Source organism: Oratosquilla oratoria, chromosome 40, assembly GCF_046742065.1.
Source record: "Oratosquilla oratoria isolate Oo_2021 chromosome 40, ASM4674206v1, whole genome shotgun sequence".
NCBI lineage: Eukaryota > Metazoa > Arthropoda > Malacostraca > Stomatopoda > Squillidae > Oratosquilla > Oratosquilla oratoria.
Window position 1 is genome coordinate 32,556,267 of NC_134816.1, and position 15,000 is coordinate 32,571,266.

Consider the following 15,000-nt stretch of genomic DNA (forward strand, 5'->3'; position numbering starts at 1 on the left):
ATAATCGAAACAAAGCCCCTGCCTAACTTAGCCCAAGTTAACTAAACTTAAGCCATTTAAGGCAGCTAATGAAGCTCAGGTACCTCACTGACGAAGCCTCTTGATTATGCCTTCTGTCGAGGTGGCTGATGTACGCAAACGTCTTAGGTTCTGTCTCCGATTAACTAATTTCTTTCTTTGTTCTTCCAGTTGCTGGTGGGGTTACAACTTCACTCGATACTTCTGGATTCTGGAAGGTCCTCGCCTCGCTGTCATCTCGGTGAGTATAAACGAAACGTTTCGAGCATCTAGACGTGCCCAAAAACCATAAGTAAATAGGGACATCTCTCCTTGTTACAGTGTTAACACAGCTATCAGCAAAACATAAGACTTATCATGATAGAACTATAGTATTAACAAATAGAAGCATTCTATTATCATGACAGTTCTATTGCAAGTAGAAGTACAATAGATACATGAAAAATTACACGTTTGTGTAGTTTTGATATATGATGGCATATACTCGATTCTCCGTAACATTACATGGCGATGAGAGAACCGAATGCGAATATAGCGATGTCAATAATATGAAAAGTCAAGGCTTGCAGACTGACCAGGAATCACGTTGTATCAAACAACGTTTCATTACAAAAACTAAATGTCACTGATCTCTTTAGCTACAACGTTGTATTTCATAAACTACTGTATCATAGTGGCTTTGACCTGTAGGAGTGACATCTTCTCTCACTTAAACGGATCTAATATCAACCTTGGCACGGACATAGTGTCCAAAAGGGGAAAATATGACCTGGTGGTGAAGCCAATTAGGATCAAGATCTCTGCTGTCGCCGGAAGAATATAAAAAAAGGAAGAAGTAAAAAAGAAGATATATATATATATATATATATATATTGGAGTAACGCGGCAAAATATTTTCTTTAAGGCATATTGAATTGTATGCAACAGCAAACTGAGCTCTGATGAGTTTCCGGTGAAGAGTTTCAAGTCTTCTGAAGATCTCTCTAGCATGGAGAGGTAAAGAAAAAACTAAGTTGCCCATAGAAGCCATCTAATGGGTAGAACAGGATACAAGACGTTTCGCTAATCACAATTAGCATTTTCAATTGTAACAATAACAAAGAAATGAATGATTATAAATACAGAAAGTAAACACTAGGAAAAATTACAAAGAGGTTGACCGTTACTCTGGTCTAAAACTGGGAAAGGACACGTTCAATATCGGGGAAGGGAACGTGGGAAGGGAAACTGTGACCACTGGGATTAATGATAATCAAATAAGTTAACAGATAACCATAAGTAAATAAACAAACAAATAAATCAATGAACAGATGAATAAATAGATAAATTAGTAAATAAACGAATGCGTAAATAAATACATAAATTTATCAAATAAACAAGATAGATTGTAAAATAGCAAAATTTGTGTTGATTGCTATTTGGGTGACGTGAAGGAAAAGACACATTGCACAAAGAAGAAGAAGAGCTTCTGGGGAAGAACAAGGACTTCAAAGTAAAGCCTGAGGAGGAGGAGGAGGAGGAGGAGGAAGAGGAGACGGAGGAAGAGGAGGAGGAGGAGGAAGAAGAGGACGAGGAAGAGAGGAGAAGGAGGTGGAAGAGGAGGAGGAGGAGGGGGAAGAGGACGAGGAGGAGGAGGAGGAGGAGGAGGAAGAAGAGGACGAAGAGGAGGAGGAGGAGGAGGAGGAGGAGACCCTGATCGTCGCTGACGGACATTGCTCAAATACAGAAAGGACAATAGGTATCGGCAAATGTCTCAGAGGAGGATAAGGGGGAAGAGGAGGAAGAGGAGAGGAGGAGGAGGAGGAGGAGGAGGAGGAGGAGGAGGAGGAGGAGGGAAGGCGTCTACTATCGATCAGCTGCCGTGGCACTTGAAGAAAGGAAAGGCCTCAGTCGTCTCCTGCATTGACTAATGGGAGGAGGAGGAGGAAGAGGAGGAAGTGAAGGAGGAGGAGGAAGAAGAAGAGGAGGAAGAGAAGGAACAGGAGAAACAGGAAGAAGAGGAGGAACAGCGAGATGAATATGAAGGACAGGAATAGGAAGAGGAATAGGAGGAGGAAGATGATGAAGAGAAAAAAAAAAACAGGAACAGGAGGAGGAGGAATATGAAAGACAGTAACAGGTGGAGGAATAGGAGGATGGGGAGGAAGAGGAGGAGGAGGAAGAGGAGGAGGAATAGAAACAAGACCAGAAAGAGGAATTTAAATAACAGGAACAGGAAGAGTAATAGGAGGAGAAGGAGGGGAAGGAAGAGGAACAGGTGGAGGAGGAGGAGTAGAGGGAGGAGGAGGAGGAGGAGGAGGACTGGAGAGGAGACTGGGTAAGGTGAATCAGCAGAGGGAAGAAGGAGAAAATGGATAAGCATAAGGTCAGGAGGAAAAAGTGAAAAAAAAAAATATCGGGAAAACGAGGAGGAGGAGGAGGAGGAAGACGAGGAGGATTAGGAGGAGGAACAGGAAGAGGAGGAGGAAGATATGTAGTAGAAAGAGTAGAAGAAGGAGGGAGAGGGGCAGATGAAGCTGATAAAGGAAACAGAAGAAGAGAAAATTGAGAGATCGAAAGAGGAAGAAGAGATGGAGACGGAAGGAGAACCAGAAGAAAGAGAGAGAAAAAGAAAGAGAAAAAGAAAGAGGAATTACATGAACAGATGATGAGTAAGAGAACTTTTGGTCCCTATATGGCTATTTCAGTACCTAACCTAATCTAATACTGCAACGTATATATTTTTTAAACTATACTGGAGCAAATCATTCTATTCGAGGATTCGAAGCTAAGTAAATATCGAGATTTTTTTTTATCTCAACAATGAAACAAGGAGAAGAAAGAGAAGGAGAAGGAGAAGGAGGAGAAGGAGAAGGAGAAGAAAAAGGAGAAGGATAAGGAGAAGGAAAAGGAGAAGAAGAAGGAGAAGGAGAAGGAGAAGGAGAAGGAGGAGGAGAAGGAGGAGTATAAGGAAGGGGAGGAGGTGAAGCTAAGGAAGAAGAGCAGAGGAGGAGAAGTAGAAGGGGAAGGAAAATAAAGAGGAGAATAAGAAAGAGAAGGAGAAGGAGAATAAGGAAGATGAAGAGAACAGTGAGGAAGATAAGAAGGAAGAAGAAGAAGAAGAAGAAGAAAATGAAGAAGAAGAGGAATCGATGTTGAGGGTCTGTATGGAATCCAAAGACGCGAAGGGGGATTTTGAGTCACGCGAGAGGGTCCGAGGTACCAGATGCTTTCTGTCCATAAGGCTAAAGAGTACATTTCAATGAAGACATCCTTCCCTTGAAAAAATAGATAAATAAATAGATAGATAAATGAATAAAATAATAATGGTAATAATAATAATAATAATAATAATAATAATAATAATAATAATTATAATTAATAATAATAATATTGATAATAATAATAATAATAATAATAATAATAATAATAATAATGATAATATTGATTATAAAGATGATAATATTGATAATAATAATGATAATATTGATAATAATAATGATAATATTGATAATGATAATGATAATATTGATAATAATAATGATAATATTGATAATAATAATGATAATATTGATAATAATAATGATAATATTGATAATGATAATGATAATATTGATAATAATAATGATAATATTGATAATGATAATAATAATAATAATAATAATAATAATAATAATAATAATAATAACGGTAATAATAATAATAAATAAATAAATAAGTAAATACAATAAGGTAGTAATTATAGTAATAACAATAATGAATAGATAAATGAATAAATAGAATTAAATAAAATAAGTGAATAGACAAGTAAATAAATAAGTGAACATATGAATAAACAAATAAGTAGATAGATGGACAAACGAATAAATGCAGAAATAAATAGACATGTAAAGGAATAAAAAAATAAGTAAACAAATAAAAAATAGATGAAATGACAAACAAACAAATACATGAATAAATAGTTAGATAAACATGTAAATAATTAGATAGATAAATGAATAAAATAATAAGTGAACAAACAAACATATCGACATATGAATAGATGAGTGAATGAATTAGTAGATAGATAATACATCAATGAATTAATGAATAGGTTGATAGATGGATAGATAGATAAAGAGATAGACAGATAGAAAGATAGATAGATAGATAGATAGATAGATAGATAGATAGGTAGATAGATATAGATATAGATAGATAGAGAGAGAGAGAGAGAGAGAGAGAGAGAGAGAGAGAGAGAGAGAGAGAGAAAGTGGAGGAAAAGCTATTTTCATCGAGAGGGAAAAATATTTTCTTGGGGCTCGTCCAGATAGCCAGAAGCGTTCTTGTGACCTGGTCACTCCAAAATGGCGTCTCGGAGAAATTGACCGAATGATGGTGAGGAGAACGAATGAAGGAGTGAGGGAGAGGGAACTAAGTAGTCAAGGAGTAGTATGGTTTTCATATATATATATATATATATATATATATATATATATATATATATATATATATATATATATGTATTGTAGTATTTCACAAATGACACGTGAATATGATTTGCAGAAAAAAACACTGGTAAATAAGAAACGTAGTCCGAACGTTTTCATCCATTTCCATTGATGATGTTTTAAATAGACAAAAATATTTTTCTGCAAATATATATATATATATATATATATATATATATATATATATATATATATATATATATATATATATATCTTTTCATACTTATCACATGCCAAAATTATTAACCGTTTATAAGATATATATTTTTTAATTTTGTTGAGTGTGGACAGTACCTATATTGTGGGACGACACATGTATCACATGTTCTCACATACTTAGAACATCTGTGTTGTTAACAACATTTGTGCGTCTCATTACGGACCTCCATCCACGTTACGATCTGATCTTGAGGCTACCAGATAGATCTGGTTGGATACGATCAGATTGGATCGTGTATGTGCTGATTTTGGGTTTTTAGATCGACAAACACGATCCAACCTAGCCCAACCTAACCTAACCTAACACGACTCAACCTAACCTAACCTGATTTAATCTAACCTAACTTAACCTATGCTAGCCTAACATAACTTAATCTAATTTGACCGAACCTAACCTACCCTAACCTAAGTTATAGTAACCTAACCTAGCCTAACCTATCCTAACCTAACCTAAACTAACCTAACCTAACCTAACCTAACCTAACCTAACCTAATCTAACCTAACGTAATCTAACTTAACCTAATCTAACCTAACCTAACCTAACCTAACCTAACCTAACCTAACCTAACCTAACGTAGCCTAACCTAACCTAACCTAACCTAACCTAATCTAACCTAACCTAGCCTAACCTGACCTGACCTGACCTGACCTAACCTAACCTAACCTAACCTAATTTATCTAACCTGAACTAACCTAACCTAACCTAACCTAATTTATCTAACCTGAACTAACATACTCATTCCGTATCAGAATCAAGACTCGAAGAATTCACTTTATGGCGTCATCTCGTTAGCTTTCATTCCGAGCTGAAGTGTCCTAATCTTGTTTAGATTTCATCAGTGGATGAGACTCCCTCAAGGAGGCGATTGTAGACAGCAAACGATGACTCTCTGGAAATAGAACTCGACTTACACGAAGATCCAAAGTCGAAACTCTTATCTTTCACCAAATTCAGACGCAAAACTGACGGAATCAGAGAATTGGAAAGGGACCAGGAGGAGAATGAGGAGGAGGAAGAGGAGGAGGATTATGAGGAGAAAGAGGAGGAGGAGGAGGAGGAGGAGGAGAAGGAAGAGTAGGAGGAGGAGAAGAAGAAGAGGGAGTATTAGGAGCAGGACTAGGATGAGGATGAGGAATAGACCTTTTAGCAAAACACCATGAATGACGAGATCAAGAAATGACAGGATAAATAAGTAATAGAACAAATTGAAGAAAATGTAAATTTATGAATTAATAGTTGAATAAGATTATTAATACCTAAAATGATAAACCAATGTATTATTAAAAAAGCATAAATGCATAAATCAATTAACAAGTTAACTAACATATGAATTAATATATACATATGCATATGCATATACATATACATATACATATACAACTACAACTACAACCACAACCACAACCACAACCACAACCACAACCATAACCATAACCACAACCACAACCACGTGCTTGTCACGCCATATGAACAACCTCACCAAGCCGTATGACTTTACTATGTTGACGTGCAAAGGCTGTATCGCACCTCGCTGGTTAGAGTGAAGGTCGTGCAGAGAACCAAGGCTGAGGAAGTACCACGGAGGTGAATGAAATAGGCTGGTGGCTCTCAGGATGGAAGAAACAGATGAATTAATAAAAGAAGAAGAAGAAGAAGAAGAAGAAGAAGAAGATTTTTTTTTCTTTCTTTTTTTTTTAGCTTCTTCGAAAACTCCCCGCGGTGACTGATAAGTAACTGATTCAAACTTTTCTTTGAGCTTGGTCGTTTTTCCCCTCGGAGGGAGGAGGGGGAAAGGAGGGGGAGAAGGGGGGAGAGGGGTCGGGAACGGAGGGAAAAGGAGGGAAAGGCATAGGTAGGGTGACCATTTATTCATTTATTTATTTATTTATTTATTTATTTATTTATTTATCTATTCATTTATTTATTTATTTATTTATTTATTCATTTATTTTGTCATCTTTCTTTGTAACTCGATGCATATATATTTATCTGAATTATTGTATCTCCATGCTTGCTTTAAGATTGGTTTAGTTGAATAAAATCACCTGACGGCAGCCAATATCAACTTTATACCTTGGCCTTAACAGGGGAAGTCCTTACGTACCGGGTGTTCCCTTATCTCCTACTCTGGTAGTCACCAGACGATTTTATTCAGATCCGTGGCAGCCCATCTATCTAGTTTTATTTTTGTTGTCGTCAAATGATTTTATTAATTTCTGTGACATTCCTCTCCCCCTCCCCTCCTACCCCTCCTTCGGTTGGAATATCTAATTAAATTATTTTCCAAACTTTATTTTATTTTATTTTAATGACGATTCCATTCAGTCGCATTGTTTAAATGTTGATCTTCAATTCGGAAGTTTCGCTAAATTGGACTCGCTAAGTTTGCTTTTGAAGCGGTGAAGTGTGTTTCAATTTCTAGCGAATTTCCGCTAGGCTGACTCTAATGGCTAAGGTAGATGAATTAGGTTGAATTCAGGTTGAAGTTAGGTTGAACTAGGTTGGGCTAGATTAGCCAGTTTAGGCTACGTTAGGTTAAATTAGTTTAACCTATTCTAGGTTGGGCCATGTTAGATTATACTAGGATAGGTTAAGTTAACTAGGTTTAGGTTGGCTTAGTATATTTAGGTTAGGCTTAACTCTTCATAGATCAGAGGGCGCCTCTCCCCATCTTCCCTCTCCCCTCTCCTCTCTCCTCTCTCCCCTCTCTCCTCTCTCCTCTCCCCTCTCCCCTCTCCTCTCTTCCCTCTTCCCTCTCTCCTATCCTCTTTCTCTCAACCAAATCCATTTCTTTTCAATGTAATATTTGATTGTAATCTTCTCTTCCTTCAAACTCTCTCTCCTCTTCCCTCTCCCCTCTTCCATCTCCCCTCCTCTTAGGTTCTTCCTTCACCTTCTGTCCTATTCCTCCCACATCTCTCCCCTTCCTTCCACTCCCCTCCCCTCCTTTTCCCTCCAGACCTCTCCTCTCCCTTCCCCTCACCTCCCTTCCCCTCCCCTTTCTCCTACTCCAATCCCCTCTCTCTTACTCCCTCCTATTCCATCCTACTCCCCTCCTCACCCTTCCCTTACCTTCCCTTCCCTTCCCTTCCCTTCCCTTCCCTTCCCCTCCCTTCCCTTCAATTCCCTTCCGTTTCCATATCTTCATTCTCCCTCTGAGCCTCTTCCCTTACCCTTCCCCTTCCCCTCCCCTTCCCCTCCCCTTCCCCCTCTCCTTCCCCTACCTTCCCCCTCCGTTCCTGTCCAGACCCTTTCCTTCCTCGACTACCTGGAAGGTCTTGGGGGCCTTGCTTCTGAAGCCATCTGGGCCTTCTTGAGTATCCGTCTTCTTCCCCCCCCACCCTCCTCCCCCCTCTCTTCCCTCCCCTCCTCCCCCTCCCCCCTTCCCACCCTTCGTTCTTCATAGAGATAAGGTCTGCCCACTCTTTCCCGTTTACTTTAACTTGGCGAAATTTCTTCACCAGTTTTATTTCGTGAAATTACCTTATTCTATCCTTCTATAACCAATATCCGCCCACTCCAATGTAAAACCAAGAATACTCTTCACACGATATCCCTGAAGACAAAGTTCCTATAGGCAATATTCTCAGGGTATTACATCCGCACATATCCAATACCCATCCCAGCCCGCCTCTCCTTCGGAGGGGAAGGAGAGAAGAGGAAGAAGAAGAAGAAGAAGAAGAAGAAGAAGAAGAAGAAGAAGAAGAAGAAGAAGAAGAAGAAGAAGAAGAAGAAGAAGAAGAAGAAGAAGAAGGTGAGGTGCCTACGCCAGGAGGCACTGAATAGCCACGGCCGAAGCCGACACATTTGCCCTATTATGCGCTTAGGTGACTATTGAAGTGCAGGTAACTAACAGTCACTGCTGGGAATCGGAGAGGGGTGCGGGAATCGAACCCACAACTAAGCAAATGCAAGACCAGGGCACTCCGATGACGTCATCGTGGGTAGGTGGGGAATATTTGTCCTCAACTTCTCTTCTGTGACGTCTTCTTCTCCTTGCAGCTCAACATGGTGTTCCTCCTGAACATCATTCGTGTCTTGGTTACCAAGTTGAGGCAGAGCAACTCCAGCGAGGCGCAGCAAGTGAGGTAGGTACATTGGTTAACAATGAAATAACATCTACTCTTCTTCCTCCTTCTCTTCAATTTTCTTCGCTTGTTCTTCTACTCTCTTCTTTTTAAATCTATTCCTTCTTAACAATGAAAAAACATCTACTCTTCTTCCTCCTTCTCTTCAATTTTCTTCACTTACTCTTCTACTCTCTTCTTTTTACATCTATTCCTTCTTAACAATGAAATAACATCTACTCTTCTTCCTCTTTTTCTTAAATTTTCTCCACTTTCTCTTCTACTTTCTTCTTTTTACACCTATTCCTTCTTAACAATGAAATAACATCTACTCTTCTTCCTCCTCCTCCTCAATTTTCTTCACTTCCTCTTCTACTCTCTCTTCTTTTTACATCTCTTCCTTCTCCTTCTCCTCCTTCTCTTCTTCCAACTTCATTCTTCTTCTCTTTCTGTTCCTTTTCCTCCTTTTCCTCCTCTTCCTCCTTTTCTTTAGTTTTCTTCACTTTCTTTTCTACTTTTTCTTTCGTTCCTTTCTCCTTCTCTTCCTCCTCCTTCTCCTCTTTCTCCTCTTCCAACTTCTTCCTTCTTCTTCTCCTTCTCCAAATTCTTCCTTCTCCTCCTCCTTCTTCCCCTCCAAGGTCTTCCTTCTCCATCTCCTTCTCTTTCTCCGACGTTTTCTCTTCATTAACTCATGCTATTTTCTTCCGTAGGAAGTTGAAATTAAACATTAGTTTTATTACGCTTTTTTCATTTTGTGTTGTCTGAAGATGTAATACACGAAATATTTTAGCGTCAGCTCTCTGTTTTCTCCTGTATAATTATATGCGAATGTATGTATATTGTATGTATGTATGTATGTATGTATGTATGTATGTATGTAAGAGTATGTATGTACGAGTATGTATATATGTATATATTATATATGCATGATGTATGTATGTATGTATGTATATATGTATATATGAGCATGGCATTCTATATGTATATCTTTCCATATGTTCACTTATACGTACTTCTGAATCTTAAAGTATAGTAATTCCTCCCATATCCGAACCAATTATCCCTCCCATTATCCGAACAACATTTATGTGCATTGAATGTATATACAACTTTCATTCCTTATTTTACCTTAGATGCTTTCTGGCCGAACGGGTTAGAGCGTCGCTACTTGTGGCGGAGATCGAGGTAATGGCAGTTCAAACTCTGCTGCCAGCGAGATGAACCAAGGGCATGGCTCATTATATTTTACTGTACAAAGACCTCTGTAAGGGACATCGTCCCCCTGATAGGGGGAGTTGGAGACGTCAAACTAAATCAATCAATCAATCATTCAATCAATTAATCAATCAAGCAATCAAGCAATCAATCAAATTTACTTTGCGTATTCAAATCACCCCCATTAAGAAAATCAGAACACCCGTTAGCCAAATTAGGTCGGATACGGGAGGGATTCTTATATATCCCTATGACCTCATATGACCTGACGTTTAGTAACCCTTATTTCCCACCACCAGGAAAGCGGTGAAAGCGGCGATCGTCCTCCTACCTCTGCTGGGGATCACAAACATGCTCAACATGATCGACGCCCCGCTCGACAAGACTGCCACCGAGTTTGGGGTTTGGTCGTTCGCCACGCACTTTCTCAGATCATTCCAAGGGTTCTTCATTGCTCTTCTCTACTGTTTCCTCAATGGCGAGGTAAGAGGGAGGCCTTGTACCTTGTCCGAATCAACTTGGAAATGTTCCCTCCCGGTCCTTTCCGCAAATAAACTGAGTTTGAATTCCGGTGGCTGACACAAGGTTCATACGTAAGCACGATGTATGTTTACACCCTGACAGGTATGTCTGGTACCCTAGTCAGGCAACAAACACAAATATAACCAGTCCTGCACTTGCCTACCACATGCTGCACACTCTGAATTTACATTAAAACATTTTGTCTATTTGCACAGATGTTTGGGTGAAGACTAATACAACATATTGGTTAACTTAAGAAATAGAGTTAGTAACTATATAGTGGGCGCTGAGACAATTGGTTGTTTTTAAGAGAAGATTAGAAAAGTCTATGGATAGGGATGGCTGGTGGTAAGAGACATAGAACTACCTAGTGTAGGCCTTATGGTCTCTTACAGTCTCCTTCATTCTTATGTTCGTATGTTCTTATGCTCACACAACTAGAGCCAGTCCTGCACATTCCTACCACATGCACAATATGACTACAATAAAACCTTCTGTGTATTCATCCAGACATATTTATTGATGTCTGGGTGAAGATTTAGACAACAACTAAGGTAAAAATCCTTCGGCAGGTACGGCAGGCCCTCCGGAAGTACATCGACAACTACCTGCTACACCGGAGCGCAGGCGTTCGGCGAGGATCCGGGTTCTCGTCCGTGTTCCTAACAACAGTGACAGAGTGTCCGCGTGACCATCAGACCCGGAATATGGCGCTCTGCTCCTGTTTTAGCGGATCTACGGCCACCAGTCCCACAAGAGGGTAAGCCGAGTACCTAAAATCTGAACCAAACTGTTTTCAACCTGGTTTTCAGTCCATCAACCAATCAATTGTGGCCTCACATTTCACCAAGTAGAAAACCCGCAACACCGGAGTGATTGTCAACAGTTCTCAGAACCTCTGGGGAAAAACTTTTGACTGCTATATGTACTGCATTAGTATGGGAGTGTATGTCTCCAGCTCAGAGTATTAGGGAGAGGTGAGCAGTCACCAATGGTCAGTCCTACCTGTGTGTAAGAAATACAGCTGAAGTTGAGAGAGAGAGAGAGAGAGAGAGAGAGAGAGAGAGAGAGAGAGAGAGAGAGAGAGAGAGAGAGAGATCTTGGGCCTAGTCCGGAGACCGAGTGCCAGCCTCCCAGTGCTACACCTCCCGATGAAGGTGACGGGGTTGACGGGATTTGAAAATGGATAGTATGACTGCCAATCTTATATAACTGCCACATTCAGGTACCTGCCATTGATCCCTCAACTTGGCTTTCGTCACGTGGACCAAAGCTTATGCATCGCTGTTCTTTGTCCCCGTAGAGAAGACCATTTTAACACTGAATAGAATCGTCTGATTTTCACTAACTTACACTAGTCTTCAACATTGAACAGAATTGTGAGTCATCCACTAACTTTCAGTATTGCAGCCGTTAGGTTGGGGCTACAAAATGGGGTTTAGTGGTTCAGATAAACCATTTTCGGTTTTTCTTGGTGAGTCTAAGGGAGAGTGTCTCTCATAGTCTCCTCTCTCTCTGGCTATGCAGTGGCCGTACATAAATGGGAATATGCCTATCTAAGCATGTTGGGTGGCGGCTGTCACATAGGAAATGTATTTGTGATAACGATATATTATATGTGTGTTAGTTGTATTGTAATGATTTTAGTAGTATTATCTGTGGGTGTGGCTAGACATGATGCATGTATTAGAGTTACGATAATATAGCTTGGTAGGTATAAGGAAAGGTTAATGACCTATCTGGTGACATTAGGTGCTTGTGTCGGTTCGTAGGACGATGGCGTGATGTAGCGTTGTTATGTGTTGCCTTATCTGAGTCAGATGAAAATGTGCAGGTCTTAAAGATTGGAGGTATTGATAAAGGCCAGTGCCTTCTTGCATGCTTTTGGATCACGTGTCTGGTGTGTGACATAGCTTAACGATTAGTAAAGGTAGGATACACTAGATTTATTTTTGTGATCCTAAAATTAGTGTTTACGGTCCACAGGTAGACCCACTGTTCTAAAGCGTCTTGTCCCCTTCAAATATTTTATTCTGGTTGACGCTAGACGATGTGAGTTTTTGTGGGATATTTACTGCAAAACTCTCCCATTTTTTTTTTTTTTTTCGCTAACGCCTAACCATCCAGTTCAGCGTAGAGAGACCTCTTGGGTATATTATCTATACCACCTTGATTATATATCCAGTCCTGTAGAAAAAATCATCAGTATAATATTTTAGTTTTAGCTGACAGCAGGTGGCGATTTTATTCAGCCTAAAGATACTCCCAAACTTGTTTATTGCCAGAACTATCACAATTAATCTTTTAACGTATTCGGTTCAACTTAAAAGCTTTGTTATGTCCAGCGCCATGTGATTATATTCAGCTTAGATAAAGTCCCTCTGTGTTATCACGGATTGTAGAGGATATTCTAACTTTTCCGAATAATTTTCTCAAATCTAACCCATCTCTTTCTAAAGAGGTATCCTTCAGCTGAATTAAATCACCTGGCGGCAGCCATGATGAGTAGTTAAGTCACAGAAGGGGGTGGAAGAGGGCTAAGTGAGGGAGATCCGAGACTAAAATGTAATATAACTCATGACAGACAGACAGACAGACAGACAGGTTGAAACCATTCATCCTTCTTAAAGGCGATCTCTCTTTAAAAAGAAACAACTTGTTTTCCCGCAGGTCCTACTTGTGACGTTTCCCTCGGCTCCCTGGTTGTCGCCCTAAGGGGCACATGAGGGAGCCGGGCAGGTTCAAGCTGAAAGGACCTGTCAGGAAGAACGGGGGACAGTGTCATCATCATCACCACCACCACGGACCAGGTCAGGGCAACCACGACCGGCCAACGACCACCAACACCACCACCCCCGCCTTCCGCCATCACCAAACCGGTCGTCCTAGTGTTGAAGAACTTTCTAGTGGTGCTATGCTGGAAGACGGTGTCCTTAGGAGTAGTGCCCTTTGCAGGGAGCATCAGAGGATCTGTTATCCCAACCCGACTGCCATACCCAAGGTCCCCCTCACGCCGGGACACAGCAGTGCCTCCGAGTTTCTTCAGAAGAAGCTGAGGAGGAAGTCCCGGTCCGTGAGGAGTACGAGGTCCCTGCCGCCCTGTAACGCCACCTCGCCCTCACCCTCGAACACGTCCCCCTCGAGGGGGAACGTGTCGCTCAATGAGTACTGTGTGACTGAGTATCACCTCAGCTATGGGAATGTGGAGTGTCACAGTGATACGGCCGAGGAGGAGAGCCGTCGCGGACCCGTCCCCCACCTTCATAAGAATGAGGGTGAGGACGAAGTGCGAGATCCTGAGAAAGGACTACCAGACGTTCGGGTCATGGGTCGTCCTACTTTCGAACTCGATATCGGGAGAAACGGTGGAGGTAGTGGGTCCCCTGCTGGAGTGTGCCACAAGTGCATCCAGCAGCAGCAGCAGCAGCAGCAGCAGCAGCAGGTCCAGCAGGTCCAGCAAGAGCTGGCCCACAGCAGGAACAACAGCAGTAAGATCCGTCGGAAGAGGAGAAGAAGGCTCGAGATGTGTAACCCACAGTCTGTGCAGTCTTCGACAGATGATTCCTGCTGTTCTCAGCCGGAGTCTTTACAAGAAGTGATCATGACCACATCCTGCTAACCCATTAACCTTCGCGCCTCTTTGAGAGGTGTGATTTCCTTACTCCTCAAGGAGTAGGGAAGAGGGCTTCTCAAGCCAGAGTGACAACCGTTCACTTAAATAGTATTAATCGCTGTAAGCATAGTGTCTCGATATTTTTCTTTGCCAAACTATATTTAGTTCAAACAAATCACCTGAGAATGGTTTGTGTCTTAAGTGGATTCGTTCTATAGTTATAAGGAAGTCACTACGCCCGCCTTGCCTAAGGCGACGACGTGACTACTGGGCTTAAAAGAAATGTTACTAAAAGAAAAGTATATAGAGGTTAGGCGGATGTAATATAATTCGTTTTTAAGTATTAGATGTAATCTCATAGAAAACGCAATTAATATAATAGAAAACGCAATTTACAGAGGCCATTTCCAACGTTGTTTAAGAAATTATCATGTAAATATTTATATATGAATATATTATATATACGTCAATGTATTATCATACAAAATGTGACCCTTAACTGAAAAATCCCTAAAACACAAGAATGTCCTTGTTAACCAAAAAAGCCCTTTACCAAAAAGAAAGAGCATAGAGAAACCCCTCAGAACACTGATGCATTGTATAGATTCTGCCGTGACTGACTAGCGTCAGTCAGTTGATCCTATTCATCTGAAGCTCGGACCCCTGTATTATGAGTGACACCTCGTTTGTCCGAGACTCCAGTAGGCCCTGGTGCTGCTTGTCATCTCAAGAGAATCGGCTGGCTGGCGCTTGCAAAAGCAAATCCTATGCAAGGCATCATGTCATAAGGGGTTCACAATCCATTGCAGTATTTCAAATCTATCACAAAAAATAATATATCTTATTTATTTATTCATTCATTCATTTTTTGGTAA

At 40.6% G+C, this 15,000-nt stretch overlaps 1 protein-coding gene across 2 annotated transcripts in view; it reads left to right on the plus strand.

Annotated features, from left to right (window-relative positions):
• The window catches only part of LOC143020764 (PDF receptor-like), a 56,275-nt gene extending 42,143 nt beyond the window's left edge, over positions 1–14,132 (plus strand). The window contains exons 4-8 of one of the 2 annotated variants that reach the window (XM_076177500.1): positions 190–259; positions 8,711–8,796; positions 10,290–10,473; positions 11,085–11,272; positions 13,183–13,333. In XM_076177500.1, the coding sequence (XP_076033615.1) occupies positions 190–259; positions 8,711–8,796; positions 10,290–10,473; positions 11,085–11,272; positions 13,183–13,195 (541 nt within the window). In that variant the 3' untranslated portion in view covers positions 13,196–13,333. Of the gene's footprint in view, positions 1–189; positions 260–8,710; positions 8,797–10,289; positions 10,474–11,084; positions 11,273–13,182 lie in introns of those variants that run through there. The other variant, XM_076177499.1, reaches the window with a different exon arrangement.
• Positions 14,133–15,000: the final 868 nt, after the last annotated feature.